Below are 17,414 nucleotides of genomic sequence, written 5' to 3' on the forward strand. Positions count from 1 at the left end.
CCCAGCACTGCCCGGGCACACGGGGGGACATCACTGTATGCACTAATGCAATCAGCTCATCATCCGGTGTTATTTGTTGCCAAAATGAATACATGAATGAATAAATCATGGCTTACTGTTCACGCAGAATGCATCTGTTTGGCCCGTTCCCACTCTGCTTCATTTCCCATGGGATGGTGGGACGGGGACAGAGTGTCAGGAACTACCGCTGATCCCAGCTCTGCCTGGAGACGGGTGAAGCCTCCCCGCGACGCCGCCCCTTATTGGCCCTTCTTGCCCGGCCCCGGGCTGGGTGCTGGCGTAGGGTGCCGGGTCCCCCATCGTCGGGCGGCAGCAGCCATGGGGAGCGGTCTTGTCCCGGCGGCGGTGGCCGTGCTGGTGGCACTGCTGGCCCAGTCCATTCCCGAAGCTGGGAGCGCTGGGAGCTGGGAGCGGCCCTCGGGTGAGTTCGGAGCCGCGACGCGTTGACGGCGCTGCGTCCCCCCCTGGAGACACCCCCGGAGCCCTTCTGGCCGTGCGCGGTTCTCGGGGCAACGGAGGGATGGAAGGCGGGGTCGGGAGAGCAGTGGTTGGGGGGCAGCGGGGACGGGGAGGGGGCGGGGGGTCTGGAGGGGGGCGTCTGTGAGCCCTGACCGTGCCGTCTGCCCGCAGCGTTCTTCCAGTATGCTTTTATAGCGGAGTGCCACTTCCTCAACGGCACCCAGCGGGTGAGATCGGTGCAGCGGTACATCTACAACGGGCAGCAGTACGTGCACTTCGACAGCGACGTGGGGAAATATGTGGCCGATACAACGCTGGGAGAGCAGAATGCTGAGGACTGGAACAGCCAGACCGAGGAACTGGAGTTTCGAATGAATGAGGTGGACACGTACTGCCGGCGCAACTACGGGGAGGTTGAGCCCATCACGGTGCAGAGGAGCGGTGAGTGCGGCGGGGCACAGCGCGGACGGACGGGCAGGCGCCGCGCTGTGGCGGTCGGTCCGCAGCGCTGCCGCCGTGCCCCGCAGTGCAGCCCAAGGTGAGGGTCTCGGCGCTGCAGTCGGGCTCCCTGGGCGAGAGCGACCGGCTGGCGTGCTACGTGACGGGCTTCTACCCGGCGGAGATCGAGGTGAAGTGGTTCCAGAACGGGAGGGAGGAGACGGAGCGCGTGGTGTCCACGGACGTGATGCAGAACGGGGACTGGACGTACCAGGTGCTGGTGGTGCTGGAGACCGTCCCGCGGCGCGGGGACAGCTACGAGTGCCGGGTGGAGCACGCCAGCCTGCCGCAACCCATCAGCCAGCACTGGGGTAAGGCCCGACCCCGAGGAGGGGGGGGAAGGGCGGAAGGGTCGTTCCCCTGTGCTGAGCCCCCGTTATCGTCCCCGCAGAGCCGCCGTCGGACGCGGGCAGGAGCAAAATGCTGACGGGCGTGGGGGGCTTCGTGCTGGGGCTCGTCTTCCTGGCGCTGGGGCTCTTCATGTTTCTGCGCAGTCAGAAAGGTGAGCGCTGGGGAGCGGGGCTGAGCCTGTGGGAAGGGGGTTACGACAGCTCTGACCTTGTCTCGCTGTGTTGCAGGGCAACCCGTGGCTGCCGCTCCAGGTAACGTCCCGTTCCTTTTCCCCTTTCCCATTCCCGGTCCCGAGCTGGGCTCAGCTCTGCCCGTCTCCCCGCAGGGATGCTGAATTAGCTGCTGCTCCGCCGAGACGCTCCACCGGCACCCCCCGCACTCCCGGCCTCGGCACTCCCTCGTGTTGCCCCCCCACCATCCCTCCCTGCCGCCGCATCGCCCGCTCCGTGCCCTCCCCAAGAAGAAGCCGCTCCGACGCTGTCCCGTTGTCTGCACATCCATGGGGACCTTCTGATGTGCGACGGCAGGGGAAGGAAGCGGGCGGTCTGTGCTCTTCTGTTCCGTTCAGTACCAGAAGGTGGTTTGGGTCCTTTAACCAAATATACTCTTTAATGACATCAAATGACCGGAAATAATTGGTCAGTTGTACATGTAGGAGTGGTGGAGAGCATCGAAGAAGCGTTTCCTGCGAGCAAACAGCATTGCTTCGGTCCTCGCAGCCCCATAGGCGGCACTGTCGGCCTTAGTCTGGAGGAGCGCATTGCCCTCCCGTTGTTTCCGAGAGCAGCTGCAAGCGGAGCTCTTTGCCTTCGTTTCTTCCTCCTTGCACGGCGTGTTGGGCTCCGGGAGCAGCTCAGGTGCTGATGCACAAGTTCTTCTTGCTCGTGTTTTGCAAGGCGGGTTTGGTGCAAACCCAATTCCTGCGCTGGCTGCAGTGGGAGGAGCTGAGCCCGGCGTCCCCCAGGTATGCACAGGGACCATCGCCTTGCACCTGGAACCTGCAGGGATGGACAGACAGACAGACACAGACAGAGCTCAGCTGGTGGGGAATCGCAGTGCTGAAACCAAACAGAAAACCATTAAGTCAATAGGAATCTCTTCTTCCTGCCCCACTTCTGCTGCTGAATGAACTTCTAGGACTCAAAGCGGTGCAAAGCGCCTTCCCCACATCTCCTCACCCCATAAAGCAGCACCAGAAATGCTCCCGAGGCTCAGAAATGAACATTTGAGGGCTGGAAAAGCTGCAGCTTCCAAGACAAGGATGGGAACTCACGGGTGAGAGGAAGGAGAGCGGTTCAGCCATTGCCATGGATGCTCTTGGCCTTCCCGTGTGAGGCCAACCCAGTGGGGGGAGCTGCCTTTGTGTCTCATTGCAAAGCTCTGCAAAGAGAGGGAACAGATCCTGGGATGCTTTGGGATGTTCCATTCCCTGCAGAACCCTTTCAACCCATGATCTCAGTGCGTGAAGTCACCCAATCCATTATGGAAGCTCATCATAGTTAAGGCAGAGTGGCTACTTGATAGTTTTATAGCAAGACTTATCCTTTTTCCCCTTGAGTTTTGAGGAATGGACCCATCCTACCCTCAAGGCAACCACCATCCACCTCCTCAGCCCGACATCAGAAAGGAAACCCTGAGAGAGCAGCCAAGAAGCCCTCAAGAGGCCAAGATCCATTGATGGCTCCTTTGTGTCCCCCTCACCAAGTCCTCAGCGCTGTCCAACACAGCCAAGGAAGCCCCAAGAGCAGAGCAGTTGTTGTGGCTGGAAGTCCAATTGCTTTCATCCTCTGAGAAGCGGTAGCACTTTCCTCTGAATCCAATCCAGTCGAAGGGACACTGAGCACAGGGCTGGGGATGGGGCTGGAATGCCTGCACTGCCATGGACAGAGCCAAAGGGATGAGACATGGCAGCAGCTGTGCCTTCAGAATGGCTGGTTTAAAGGATTTCCAGCCTCAAAGTGCCCTCAGGTGGAGTTATCAGTTCTGAATGGGTGAGAAAAGAGTTCTTTTGGTTCTCCAGACCTCTGGGCTTGGTGAGATTCGTGCCAGCATCTCTTGCTTCTTGGACAACCAGTGAGAAAAAGCCCATTTTTCTCCTAAATAATCCAATTTGGGGCAATCTGGGTGCAAAGAAGCCCCAGAGATGGGGTTGGTCTTGTGGAGGAAGGTTTTTCTGCCCACTCTGATGCCCTACACTTATAGGGCACAGCTCCTTGTATGTGGTTGTGTGGGCACAGATGATCCTCCATAGGGCCCAGCCCTGAGGTTGTGCGTCCTGAGGGCACAGATCCCACCGTGGGATGCACACCATGACCCCAAAGGGTTTTCTCTGCTCTTTGGAACCCTCAGCGCTCACCTGCAAAGGCAACAGCAGTGATGAGCAGCACCGTGAACAGCGCTGCCAACGTCAGCTGGATGGTAACGCATGGCCTATGGCTGGGACCTATGGGAGAAGAGACCTCCAATGGGTCAACAACGCAGCCCAGGTGTGAACAGCAGACCCCCAAAATGCTTTTTCTTCGCTCCAAATACTGCCTCAGTGAGTGTTAATTATAATTAATGACAATAAAAACATCACAGAATCTCATAAATAAGTAGTAATTAATAACAATTATAATATAGAAGTGTGTTCAGGGCATGGCTCTGTTATTACCTTCCCTCCTGCTCCGTTCTGTGTCCCCAAAGTTGGGATATTCCCTCATTTCTTCCATTCTGGTTCTTCCACTTCACCTGCAAAGCAAAACTTCCCCCCATCAGCAGCGCCCCACAAGCAGAGACCCATTAAGGATCCATTGCTGGGTGCTAAAACTCATGGCAGTGACTGAAAGGAAAAGTGATTCCTCCCTCTGTGGCGATGATGGCCATTGAAGAAGACAGCAAGGAGAAGTGCCAGCATTGGCAGGGATAGGCAAGAAGAGAGACCTGAATGTAAATACAGAGTAATATAGGGATAAACCCTCCCCTAGAATCCTCCCCCCATAAATAAACAACAAGAACAGCCACATCAGCCCCAGTCTATGGGGAAAAACAGGGCTTCCCACCCCCCACCTCCCCCCATGCAATCACATCACCTCCCATTGCCACTCATTGTTACCCCCTGCAGTTAAACACCCCCCACCCCTTGCAATGGGATTATCCCCATTGACTCAAAGCCAGGCTCAAGCAAAAAGATAGAACCCCAAATCCTCCCTGCTGACCCCAACCCGTTGCCTGTGTCTGTCTGATGCTGGATGTAAAAAGAAATGGTCACAAAATTGGCTTTTTCAAGGGGGATTTCCAGGTGGATGCACCAGGGCAGATGGAGAAAGGGTGAGGGGAGATGCCCAGCAGCAGAGTTCCCATGCAGGACGCAGCAGTTTTGCTGCCAGCAGCAGGAAGCAGCTTCCCCTCCTTTCCCTGCTGGGAAATCACTCCTTTTTGCTGCCTTTCTTCATGCTTCTCGCCCCCATGTTGTACACTTCTTCCAGCTCACAGCACACTTTGCATCCCCTCACACATCACTTCTCCCTCCCTCACAACCAGTGGCTCCTGCCTGCCTGCAAAGCAGCTGCTCAGCTCTCCTTTGCAGCCTTTATTCCCACAGACCCCGTGCAAACCCACCTCCATCTCCATCCTTTCTTCCATTGGCAAGGAATGGGATTGCCCAATCCAAATCAAACCCATCCCTTCCACTATTCAAGCTGCTGAGCCACAGGCTGGGTCAGAATCAGCACATATCGCCTTCCTCCCCACACCCTGATTAGCAGCCAATACACTCTGAGCCCTAAACTATCCCAACCTGGGGTCTATGATTTCTTATGTGTACATTTAGTTGTTTATTAGCAATGATTTCCCAGATCTTTGCTGCTTACCCCACTGTTCAGCATCACGTTGCTCATTGCCACCGCTGAACCCAGAGGTGTTTCCATCCCTCAGAGAGCTGCAAGATGAGCCATGGGCCGTGGCGCCCCAAAGGGAAAGGCTGCAGGGCTGCATCTACCCCTATTGGTTGTGTTGCTGTTTGCTTCTGTTGTGATCTGAAGGCAAAACCAAGACGACCAAGCGCAGCCAATGCCATTTCCTGGCAGTGGACGCAGGCGGGTTGGTCACCAACCAAGAAGTTGCTGCGGGACTTTGTGATTTTGGGGCCGTTGTGGTGAACTTCTGAGCCATGGCTGAGGAATTGATGAGCGCTGATTCAAGGCATCCTATGGGCTGTTGGTCTCCTGCTCAGCGGCAGCGCGGTAAGGGGTGCTTTGTGTGGTGGGTGCTCATTGCAGGCTGGGTTTGGGCTCTTGTTCTTTGGGTTGCGGGTTGATAGTGGCTGGTGTAGGGGAGAAAAAGAAGGGCTGGGGTTGAATGAAGCCTGGGAATGGCCAGAGGTGTGATGGTTTGGGGCCAAAATCAGCCCAAATCGGGAAAGCCAATGTGAGCAAATGGAGGACGATGCATGAAATGGTGGCAAAGGCATCCTGGATCCATGTGGCACGAGGGCTGCAGAGATGCCAGTCCTGCCAGCCACCAGCTGCCCCACAGCTGGCTGGTTTCACAAGGCCTGGGGGCTGCTGAGCTTCCACCCTGTGCTCTATGGGACCTGCAGGGCCTTCCCCACCTCCAAAACCTCACATGGAGACGATGTCCCTGTGTCCAACCCACCTCCAATGGGAGCCCATCCCGTGCTCCCTGCTGCTGTCAGCCCTCTACACCACCTCCTTCCCCATTGGGAACCACTGGGAGCCACTGGGCAGGGACCGGGAAGCCCAGAACTGGAGGAATCAAGAACTGCAGCCATCATGTTCTGCTTATACACAGCCTGGGAACCAATGGGAAGGGTCTGGGAGCACAGAATTGTGGAGGAAACAAAGCAACCATCAACTTCTCTGCCAACATAGAGGGTATTTAAAGAGATTAGACTTGGAAATCATTATTAATGACTTAGAAATATGGTTTATTAAGAACCAATTGTCATTTTTCACACTGTTGGACTCCTCCAGGTCCTACCGTGTGCCCCCACTGGCACCAAATCTTCCTGAAAGCCTGCATGCTGGAGCTGCTGCTGCTGCTGCTGCTGCTGGTGGGGCTCAGCGTGTGGGGTGAGTGACCAGATCCCAACCACATCCGCTGCACAGGAAACCAAAGCTCTTCTGAGCAGAAAACACCTTCTTGCTGCCCAAAGCCAGGTTGGGGCTTTGCAATGGGGTTGGGGTGATCACCCAGCAATCCCAAAGCAGCACTCAATGAGAGAAACACCCCATGCTTATATCTGGGTGGGGGATAAAGCAATGCTGGTATATGATTTTATATGGCTGAATTGACTGAATGCAACCAGAACCAGAAAGGGTTTGCACTAGAGCTGTAGGATCCAAGCCCAACCCTGCTTGCTTTCCATGGGCTTGTCCCCATAGGGCCACGTCTCAGCCCACTTTGTGCCCCAAAGTCTTTCAGCAAACATCCCCACCTCCAAGCGCTGCCCTGCACTGCCCTGAGCCCAGCGGGAGGAATGGGATGGAGCTGAGTGAGAAGAGCTCCATTGAGCAGTACTTCTGCCAGCAGACATGGAACAGCTCTGCAGGTAATGGCCTTGCCAAGGCAATCCTCCTGGCTGGGATTTCTCCCACCTGCAGATGCTGACGGCTCTTTCTCTCCAGCCCCTGCTGCCTGCCTGCTCTGCCCCCAGTTCTGGAGGCTTGTAGGGGACCGATGCTACGGGCTTTCCATGGAAAAGGGGATCTGGACACGAGCTCAAAAGGAGTGTGAATATCAGCAGTCTCAGCTGGTGGTGCTCCGGAACGTGGCAGAAAAGGTCAGCATAGAGCAGGGAACTGGAAGGGACCTGGAAACGTGTGGGTTTGGTGGGAGAAAAGTGCTCTGGAGTGACTGGGTGTCAGCAGGAGGGTCAGTGTTTCCAAACCCAAATGGGGCTGAAGCATCAGCAGAGGGGTTGTGGTCTGGATGATGGCCTTTAGGGTGAGGGGTCAGCACATGGCAGTAGGCACATGGGGTTGGGGTCAGGCTCATTGGGGTTGGGCTTGTTGCTATATAAGAGCATCAGGGTTGAGGTTCGGGGTGGGCACATGGGGGTTGTGTCCCCTTCCCACCCTTCCAACAGGATGAAGGATGGAAGCAGAGCTCAGGTGGTCACAGTGGTGCCGCCATCTTGGACTGAAGCCATTCCCACCCCTTGAGCTACATGAGAGCCAGGCAGCATTCCAAGCGTGGCTGCTGTCCGCATCCCATCTGCTGGGGGTCCAACAAGGCAGACTTGGTGGCCCTGCACCCCAGCAGCCCCTTGCAGAAGGATTTTGGTGCCATTTTTACAGGAGGAGCTGAAGGAAATGGCAGGTGTGGGGAATCAGCCGGTGTGGATTGGATTACAAGTGTCCGGCAATGAATGGCAATGGGTGGACAAGTCGTCCTTCAACAGCACAGAGTGAGTGTTTGTGCAAGCATTGCCTGCCTCCTTCAAGGCGGGTGTTTTGGGTGCCAACAGGCTTCTTTGGCAGCTTTGGTCACCTTCCCGTGGTGGAGAATCACTGCGGGACCTTCAAGAACAGCCAAGTGGAGGAGGATGAGTGTAACGGTGAACACGAGTGGGTCTGCCAGAAAGAACCTCGACGTCTCCAGCCATAATGTGTAGGAGATGGAGGGGAACGCAGCCCCTCCCCCTGCTGTGTGCCCACCCCAAAAGCCCCAAGCATTGGGGTGAAGCTCTGCAATACGGCTCTGGAAGGAGTTTGGGGCGTGCAGAGCCCAGCACTGCCCGGGCACATGGGGGGACATCACTGTATGCACTCATGCAATCAGCTCATCATCCTGTGTTATTTCTTGCATTAATAAATACATGGATAAATAAATCATGGCTTGTTGTTCAAGCAGAATGCATCTGTTTGCCCCGTTCCCACTCTGCTTCATTTCCTTTGTCTTCCTGCAATAGGAAATCCATCTTGGAGGGGATGGGGACGCAGCCAGGATCACAGAGTTGACCCTGAAGGAGCAGTGCCAGCTGTGGGGTGAGACCCATAGCAGTGAGCACAGGATCACTCATTTCTCTGCTCATGGTGAGGATGGGAGGGGGTTCAACAGAAGCTCTGCCTTGGAGTTCCATAGGGCTGTCCCATAATTAGGGAGAGTCCCTTGGTAGAGACTCCAGAATGGAAGCTGGGCCACATAATAGGGAATAATTGGGCCATTGAGATGCAAAGAGCAGAAAGGTGGGATTTATTATAATCATTAGTTTTCCATCCTGCTAATGTTGGGGGAATGGGACGAAGCAAGATGGGGTGATGCCTTTGGAATGGTTGGGCAGTTTATGCATCGCCTGGCTTAGGGTACAACATTGGTGCCACCTTTTGTAGGATGGGGTCTTTGCTGGGGAAGCATCTCAAGATTCTATGAAAACCCTGAAATCCCGCATTCTATACCCAAAATATTGGTACCCTCATCATAGGGATGCTTGGTGTCACACCTTTATCACTTCAAACAGTAGGAGGAAGACGAGGATCTCCAGCACTGCCTACAAAGGAATGATGAGCAGCTGCACGTGGGGGCTTTTCCTTCTCACCCTGCTTGATTTGGACCTGGTGGAGCAGAGAGCAGATGTGATTTTGCTCTTTTTTCCCCCTTTTTTGCCTTTTACTTTTTGCTGGGTATTCCACATTACTCCACCAATATTGATTTCCTTCATCTTGTAGATCTCAGGATGGTTTTGTTGGACTCCTGTTTCCATAGAAGACATAGAAGTGTTGGACCCATGCTGCTGTCTACCCGTGCTGCCCGTTCAGCCCACAGAAATGAAAGCAGCAGGAAGGAAGTGAATTATAACAGCAGGCTGGCTTTGTTCACACCGCAACCACATCCTGGGCCCTCCCCCTACAAAAATGGTTCACCTTTTGTGCAAGGAAAGCAGCGGCTTTGGGACAGTATCTAGAACTCCAATGGAGAGCTTCTGCTGAACCCCCTTCCCATCCTCACCATGAGCAGAGAATTGAGTGATCTTGTTGTCATCCCTTGCCAATGGAAGAAAGAATGGCAATGGAGGAGGTTTTGCACGGGGTCTGTGGGAATAAAGGCTGCAAAGGAGAGCTGAGCAGCTGCTTTGCAGGCAGGCAGGAGCCACTGGTTGTGAGGGAGGGAGAAGTGATGTGTGAGGGGATGCAAAGTGTGCTGTGAGCTGGAAGAAGTTTGCAACACGGGGGTGAGAAGCATGAAGAAAGGCAGCAAAAAGGAGTGATTTCCCAGCAGGGAAAGGAGGGGAAGCTGCTTCCTGCTGCTGGCAGCAAAAGTGCTGCGTCCTGCATGGGAACTCTGCTGCTGGGCATCTCCCCTCACCCTGCTGAACTGAGCTGCACATTCTTCATGATCTGCTTTGCGTAACTGACCAATAACCAGGTCAGGACCAATAACTGCATACAGACATCAGTGAGGTGGAACAGTTAAATGGTGAAGCAACACCTGCCCTCAACATCTTGGCAACCATGTCCATTGGCAAGCAAGAGAAATTCTATAGCTGCCCTATTCTGGAGGACTGCATGTCTGATCTTACCCGCGTCCATCAAAAGATCTGATATCACCTGTGTTGTAGCATTTGGCAGCTTGTCAGACCAACATGCCACTGCTTAAAGCAGTCCACTATGACTGGATCATGCATGGCTCGGGGTAGATCAGAGCCCTCAATTGCTTTAATCAGTCGATCTGAGCAGAGCACCCTGTGCCACTAGTGACTCAAGTGCATTCAATGTCCAAGGTGATCTCAGCTCCTTCTTCTCGATAGCCTCTATCAGCCGAGCAACTGCTTTCTCTGCCAAAGGGACCCGGGGCATGCCTGACTTGGTCCCCCTATAGTGGAAACAGGAAATACCTCCGCCCCCACAGGAAAAGACAGGCTTCTATTCTCAATAGCTTCCCTTTTCTTTGACCAATCATTGTCTTCATCACGTCTATCCTCCCCGCAACATGGGGTGAAGCAACGCCGACCACATCCTCCCACTTCCGCTCGATCCCCATTCACCCCATATCTGAGGATGAAGTGAAGGAACGCAGAGGAGGATACATCTTTTGCCGAGGATCTCCTACAGCTTCTTCCTGCATATCCTTCCCAAACTTTTTCCCCATCTTCTTTCCAAATCTTCTTTCCCTTCTTCTCCTTCGCCAACTCCTTCTCCATTTCATTCACCACCTCATTTCTGAGTCTTCTTTTCTCATCATTTAACCATTTTTTATCCATCTTCTACTCCATCTCCTCCATCATCTCCTTCTCAGTCTCCTTCCTCTCTCTCCTGCTCCAAATCCTTCCCCCCTCCTTTCCTCCAGCACAGATGGGCTTCACATCGCGCCGCAGACACTCTAGTTTCTCCCATCCCTGGTGGACCCTCCTGGCTCATCTCGTGGCTCTGCATTTCCTCCATCAGGGATCAGGTAGGGGTCCTGTGGGGCTGTTGTGCCTGGCACAGACGTTGCTGTGGGGCTGGGAAACAGCTGTGGGTCAGGGAGAACCCATGCGCAGCACCCAGCCCTGCTTGGGTTTTGCTTTCAATTCAGTTCTTTCATGAAACGTGTGATTTTGTGTCCTATTTCTGTCTCTTCTCCACCTTCATCACACATTGTGAGTGGGCTCCCACCCCCAGGAATCCTCCCCCACTCCCTCCTCCTCCCTCTCCAGTGCTTTGACATGGGATGGAGCACACACCCACTCACCCTGTGCCGCTCTATGCCCCCACATTCACACAGCCACCATCTCACCATCTCTCTGTGCCCTTCTCATTGCCCAGCCCAGCTCACAGTGGTGGCACCAAACCGTCATGTCACTGCCATCGTGGGACAGGACGTCGTGCTGCGCTGTCATTTGTCCCCATCCAAGGATGCTTGGAGCTCAGACATCAGATGGTTCCTGAACGGGTCTACTGGTCTTGTGCACCACTACCAAAATGGTTTGAATCTGGAGCAGATGGAAGAATATAAAGGGAGGACAGAACTGCTCAGGAATGGCCTGTCTAATGGAAACCTGGATCTGCTCATCACTGCAGTGAGCTTCGCCGATAGTGGGTCATACATCTGTGCTGTGCAAGATGGTGATGACTATGCAGAAGCTGTGGTGGAGCTGGAGGTGTCAGGTCAGTGGCTGGGGTGTCCATGGTGAGAGAGCTGCCTTTGAACAAGCAGCCTTTGGAAGAGGTTTGGGCTGAATTGCCCCGTGAGATTCTGGAGTTGCAGCGGGTGCACAGTGTGATTTGGGGATGTTTCTGCATGGATGAGTTGGTTGGGTTGGGTTTCTGGGAAGGGGTTCTTCGTGTATCAATGGCTGTGCTCCCTGGTTGATGGCCCTTTGTATTCTGTGAACTTGAAAAGTCTGAGTCTTGCGTTACCACTTATGGGAATGTACAGGGAACCCTTTTCCTGTTGATTTTTCCAGACCCATTTTCCCAGATCACCCATCCCTGGAAGGTGGCTCTGGCTCTGGTCATCACACTTCTGGTTGGGTCACTTGTCGGCATTGCTTTTCTCCATAGAAAGCAAGGTGAGCTGAGAGCTGAGGGGATGGAGCACAGAGAGGTGTTGTGCAGGGACAGGGATGGTCGGGGTGGTGCTGAGCTCTGCTCCATGGAGCTACACAGGAGAAGGAAGGGGGATGTTTCCTGAGATTCCCATATTGCTCATTAAGTAACTTTTACCTTTAGTTTTTGGGAATGAAGGAAGGGGAAAAAAGAGAGGAGTAGGAGGATAGTAACAAGGCTGGCCTGTGGAGCAGGTAGAAAGGTCCAGACCCTCTGGTGATGTCCCCCGAATCCAAGCTGCCTTGATGATCACCTCTTCCTCTGCTTTGTTTTCCAGTGGTGCATTACAGAGTGTTGAGTGAGTCCTTCCAGCCCCTTCCACCACCAAAATCCCTTTAATGGAACTGATAGAAGACTGCAGAGTGCTGGGTTTATGCCATGTGCTGGGTCCATGGGATCCTTGGGGCCTTGGGATATGTTGGTATTGTGGGATGCATTGGTGTAATGGAATACCTTGATCCTGATTGGCCCACATACAAAATTCTTGCCCTGTCCATTCCTTCCTATTAGTTTAATTTCTTCTTGGAACCAAAGTGGTTATTAGCCACTTCCCAGAACAAAAAGACTTGGGCTCTGGGCATGGGAATAGCCATGGGAAGAGAATCTCATTCCTCTGACCATTCATTTCTTTTGTTTCTACTTTGCAGAAGGAAAAGAGGAAGAACTGGGTAAGTGTCTTTCCTAATCAGAAGGAATTCAGTGTCTCCCCATGACATTAACTATCTGGTGAACATCTGTCCCCTCTGACCAAGCACTGCTCTTCTCTTTCTTTTCCAGCGGAACAAGCTGAAAGAATGGGTGAGTTTTCTTGACAAGCCAAAGAACTTTTTGTCTTCCTATGGGAAGCTGATTTCTCTGATCATCTGCAGCCACTGTGCTTTGTTTTTTTCCTTCCTATTGGTTTAATTCCTTCTGGGGACCCGAGTGATCATAGGCCAATTCCCAGAAAAAAATGATTTGGGGTCTGGGCATGGGAGTAGCCATGGGATCAGAAGCTGATTCCTCTGACCATGCATTTCTTTTGCTTCTGTTTTGCAGAGAGAAAAGATGCAATGCTGGGTAAGTCTCCTTCCCCATTCATGGGGAGCCATGTTATCAGCTGTGGGATGAGTAGTTGACCCCCTTACCATGGACTGCTCTGCTCTTTCTTTTTCAGTGGAACTACCTCTGATGTTGAGTGAGTCTCCCTTTACAGTCCTATTTTTTACAATGTTCTACCAATGTGAGCTGTGGGTTAAGCTGTTTCACTCATCTCACATTATTTCTGTTTTTCATTTTCAGAGAGAAGTGATGCAAAGTTGGGTGAGTCACCCTCCCCAAACCAAAGAGATTGAGGAACCTCTTATGGGATCAGTCATGGGATGACAGTCTGACCCTTCTCACTGTGCTTTTCTTTTTTGTTTCTTTCACAGATACACAGGCCAGAAAACTGGGTGAGAACTCCCTCCCATATAAGAATAGAAAAAGGGGGAGCTGCCTGTGTGATCACGGGATGAGTCGTTCCTCTCATCGTGCATTGCTTTTCTCTTTCTTTTCCAGTGGAAATAACAGAAAAATTCAGTGAGTTTTCTTTCCCAAAACAATGAACCATGGAGTTTCCCATGGGACAAGAAGCTGCCCAACCTCATCACACTGAGATTCTTCTTTCTTTTTCACAGACAATTGCAATCTTGATCTGAGTAAGTTGCAGTTACTAAACAGGGAATTGGGAGTCTTCTAAAGGGATGAAAATTCCCCTCTGACCATGCACCGCGTTTCTTTTCCATTTCCAGAGCAACAGTACATAAATATACGTGAGTCTCCACTCCCAAACTAAAAACACAGGAGAGTGCCTGTGTGAGCTTTAGGATGAGACGTTGCTCTCATCACACACTGTTTCTGCTTTTCCTTTGCAGGTTCTTGTGCTTCACAAATGAGTAAGTCACTCTCCCTGCACTTAAGGAATTTGGTGTCTTCCCATGGGATCAGCCATGGGATGAGCATCTGACCCTTCTCATCATGCGTTTATTGTTTCTTTGGCAGAGAATCTATTTGCAGAACTGGGTGAGTCCACCCTCCTATATTAAAAATGCTGGGGTCTCCCTGTGTGAGCTGTGGGATGAGATGTTGCTCTCATTGTGCACTGTTTCTTCTTTCTCTTTCCAGGGAAAAGGGATACAGTGTTGGGTGAGTCTCCCTCTATGAACCAAAGAGATCTGGGGTCTTCCCATGGGATCAGCTACGGAGTGATCATCTGACCCTTCTCATCATGCATTTCTCTTTATTTCTTTTGCAGAGGAACAGGTTGCAAAACTGGGTGAGTACTCCTACCCAAATTAAAAAGGGGTTCTTTCTGTGTGAGCTGTGGGATGAGATGCTCCTCTCACCATGCGCTGCTTTTCTTTTTCTGTCTAGAGGAACGAATCAAAGTATTGGGTGAGCCTTCTTCCACAGACCCAAAGAATATGGGGTTTCCCATGGGGTGATGAGCTCTCCCACCTCATCATGTGGTGCTTTCTCCTTATTTTTGCAGAGAAACAGAGATCACGGCTGGGTAAGTAGCAGTCACTGAACCAAGGGAATCTGGAGTCTTCCCAAAGGACTGTGTATGGGATGAAAAGCCCCCTCTGACCATGCACTGATTTTCTCTTTCTTTGCCAGAGGGTCACTTTGAAGAGATGGGTGAGTATCCCCTCCAAAAACACTGGGATCTTCCCATGGGAGCTGTGAGATGAGATGTGCTTCTCATCACGCACTGTTTCTGCTTTTCCTTTATAGATTCAATTGTTGCAGATCTGAGTGAGTCTCCCTCCCTGTACTGAAGGAATGTGGGTTCTTCCCATGAGATCAGCCATGGGATGATCATCTGACCCTTCTCATCACCTCTTTATCTTTTGTTTCTTTTGCAGAGAAACACACTGCAGAACTGAGTGAGTCCTCCCTCTCAAAGTAGAAATAAAAGCACATCTCCCTATGTGAGCTGTGGGTTGATATGCTGCTATCATCCTGCATTGCTTTTTCTCTTTCTTTTCCAGAGGACCACAGTTCTGAAATGGGTGAGTGTCCCCTCCCGAATAAAAAATGTTGGAGTCTTCCTGTGTGAGATGTTGGTTGAGCTGTTCCTCTCATCATGTGTTGTTTCTGCTTTTCTTTGCAGAGAGAAGGGATGTAATGTTGGGTGAGTCTTCCTTCCAAAATCAAAGAGATTTGGGGTACTCCCATGTGATCAGCCATGCAGTGATCATCTGACCATTCTCATCATGCACTTCTTTTTACTTGTGTTGCAGAGGAACAAGTTGCTAAGCTGGGTGAGCGCTCCTACCCAAATTAAAAGGAAGGGGTCCTATCTGTGTCAGCTGTGGGATGAGATGTTCCTCTCATCACGTGTTCCTTTTCTTTCTCTTTTCCAGTGGAACGAACCAAAGCATTTGGTGAGTCTTCCCCAACCCAAAGCAATGTGGGGTTTCCCATGGGATGACAGGCTGTCCCACCTCAGCATCCGTTGCTTTTCTCTTTATTCTCCAGAAGAACCATCCAGAAGAGCACTGGGAGATGAGTGGTGCCTCGCAGTAACCACAGGAGATGAGCTTCAAGGATCACAGATTGCACAGGATAACAAACCCACCATAAGTCCAAGCCAGCAAGGAAACCCACAGCAGGACCAAGAGGAGCCAGTGTCTGTATTGAGTGAGAACCCTGCAGTTCTTGAGCCAAACCTGCCCCAGGAAGCAAAGAGATGAGGATGTGCGACCTCCAACTCAAATCCAATGGCAATAAAATAACCAAAGAAAGGAAGAATACAGGAGGAAGACAGAGAGCCTTGATAAGATATGGACAAGTTGGGAAATAGTGTGATCATGTATCAGGCTTTGTGGAACCCAATGGACACGTAATGCTTTTGTTAATATAAGCATGCACACAGAAGCTGAGGTAGAGAACTGCTTTGGGTGTTAAAACTATTCTCTTTTGTAATGTAATAAAGGATACCTGCTGGTGGTGATCAATCATTGATTGTTATCAGTTATTGGGGGTTTGGTTCCATGGAACAGGATGAGTCTTCATCCTGGCACCAAAGCAACATGGGCTCCATGGGATAACAAGCTGTATGGGAAATTGGTAATCACAGCCAGAACCTCTGATTAATCAGCTGAGGCAAGTGTTGGGTCAGCTGTGGGAGCACAGGTGAGAGTAATTTAGCTGTGCTCCTGGAAGGGGTGGAGCTCAACTTCACCTCCTCTAAGACCTCATTTAAGGGCTGACCCCTGCTGAGGCAGCATCTCTTGGAGATTGCCCCCTGGTGGAGATTGCCCCAGCCAAGGCATTGATTTCGGTGGGTTTTCCTTTATCTTTTGTATATTTACCATCTACATATTATTTGACCTTACATTTGGCGAGCCAGGCAGGAGCCTGTGGATACGGAAAAAAGTTGTCTTTCTTATGGAATATGTTTAATTAGTTCAAGGGGGAGAAAGTTACCCCCTTAGGAAAGATCCTCCCTGGGTAAATCCCAGGATTTATGGAATCCCCATATTTCCAAGTTGCAACTATTATTGAACAATGAGTTCCTTTATGGGTGGCGGACAATATGTCCCCATTCCATCTAACCGAATATTTTCAAGGATTGCATAAAGATATACTTACCATCAGAGAAGGACAATTGGCCGCATCCACAGTGGCTTGGCCCTTACTAACTGCCTTAAATCAGGCTGAGATGAGATCAAATGATATTGATCGTGAAAATCAATTATTAAAAGTTCGCATCGAATAACTAGAGAGTGAGCTCAGCTTATTAATGGGGAAAAATCCATCATTTTTTTTCACCAAACCTCCAAATTTGATATATCTCAATGAGTGACGAACAAGATCCTGAAACAACGGATCAGGACAAAGTCGCCAAAGCTGATTTGGAAGATCCACCTAAGATGGACCTATTAGAAGTCTGTTCTCTCGTGACCCAAAAGACAAAAAAGATCCAAGACTGACCAGCAGTGGTGCCTCCCGAACAATGGCCGCCTGCTGAATCTTAGCTAGATTTAACAGCCTGTCCCTATACACCCACTGAACTAATGGATTTAGTACAGCGTTTTAGACAAAGGCCATGAGAGAGTGTTCTGTCCTGCCTATTACATCTATGGGATTCGGGGGCGGAAAACAAAGAAAGAAACAGCAGCCCCAAAGGCTGCTCCTGGCAGTCCAGCCACGTGTTCCTCATCCCACTGTTCTGATGGTAACCATTAACCAAGAGCTCACCCAGCTGCTTGTGCCTCGGCTGGCAGCTGCTGAATGAGGAATGATCCTGGAGCCTAAAATGCTTCCAGCACACATCCCAGGGGACGGCCCTCCTCCTTTCACGCCCTGCCATTACAGCTCTCCTTCGTTAAAGCAATACAGATTGCATGCACTGAGTGCACCGAGCCATTGCCCACCTTCCCCACAAACCCTTCCTGGTCCCCACAAACCATTCACCAGGGGAAGAGTTGCTCATGGGGCAAAGATTCGATACTTCCTGCATTAATGGTTGGTTAATTACAAATTCTTATTTACCAAAGAAACCATCACACCTTGGGTATGGCTCAG

At 51.6% G+C, this 17,414-nt stretch overlaps 3 protein-coding genes across 3 annotated transcripts; all 3 read left to right on the plus strand.

The window, feature by feature from the left end:
- The first annotated feature begins 339 nt into the window (after positions 1-339).
- Positions 340-1,726, plus strand: LOC140263093 (class II histocompatibility antigen, B-L beta chain-like). The gene is made up of 6 exons (XM_072357839.1): positions 340-442; positions 652-921; positions 1,008-1,289; positions 1,370-1,480; positions 1,557-1,580; positions 1,655-1,726. The coding sequence occupies exons 1-6, from the start codon at positions 340-342 to the stop codon at positions 1,666-1,668; spliced, it is 804 nt and encodes a 267-aa protein (XP_072213940.1). The 3' UTR covers positions 1,669-1,726.
- A 3,753-nt stretch (positions 1,727-5,479) lies between these two features.
- LOC140263116 (uncharacterized) lies at positions 5,480-8,018 on the plus strand. The gene is given in 9 exon segments (XM_072357867.1): positions 5,480-5,549; positions 5,845-5,969; positions 6,329-6,382; positions 6,986-7,111; positions 7,418-7,463; positions 7,466-7,551; positions 7,553-7,621; positions 7,623-7,738; positions 7,812-8,018. Coding segments are annotated over 9 exon segments (819 nt in total). The 3' UTR covers positions 7,939-8,018.
- Positions 8,019-10,622: 2,604 nt separating this feature from the next.
- Positions 10,623-12,197, plus strand: LOC140263113 (myelin-oligodendrocyte glycoprotein-like). The gene is made up of 4 exons (XM_072357864.1): positions 10,623-10,722; positions 11,076-11,417; positions 11,717-11,821; positions 12,136-12,197. Exons 1-4 carry the CDS (start codon positions 10,623-10,625, stop codon positions 12,195-12,197), a joined length of 609 nt encoding a protein of 202 aa, XP_072213965.1.
- Positions 12,198-17,414: the final 5,217 nt, after the last annotated feature.

The sequence above is a fragment of the Excalfactoria chinensis genome, chromosome 27, assembly GCF_039878825.1.
Source record: "Excalfactoria chinensis isolate bCotChi1 chromosome 27, bCotChi1.hap2, whole genome shotgun sequence".
NCBI lineage: Eukaryota > Metazoa > Chordata > Aves > Galliformes > Phasianidae > Excalfactoria > Excalfactoria chinensis.

Excerpts from the sequence above, each read along its gene's own strand:
- LOC140263093 (XM_072357839.1), top strand. The coding sequence starts at position 340 with ATGGGGAGCGGTCTTGTCCCGGCGGCGGTGGCCGTGCTGGTGGCACTG. Across the intron at positions 443-651 it reads GAGCTGGGAGCGGCCCTCGG|CGTTCTTCCAGTATGCTTTT; the intron begins GTGAGTTCGGAG and ends GTCTGCCCGCAG. Across the intron at positions 922-1,007 it reads CATCACGGTGCAGAGGAGCG|TGCAGCCCAAGGTGAGGGTC; the intron begins GTGAGTGCGGCG and ends CGTGCCCCGCAG.
- LOC140263113 (XM_072357864.1), top strand. The coding sequence starts at position 10,623 with ATGGGCTTCACATCGCGCCGCAGACACTCTAGTTTCTCCCATCCCTGG. Across the intron at positions 10,723-11,075 it reads TTTCCTCCATCAGGGATCAG|CCCAGCTCACAGTGGTGGCA; the intron begins GTAGGGGTCCTG and ends CTCATTGCCCAG. Across the intron at positions 11,418-11,716 it reads GGTGGAGCTGGAGGTGTCAG|ACCCATTTTCCCAGATCACC; the intron begins GTCAGTGGCTGG and ends TGATTTTTCCAG.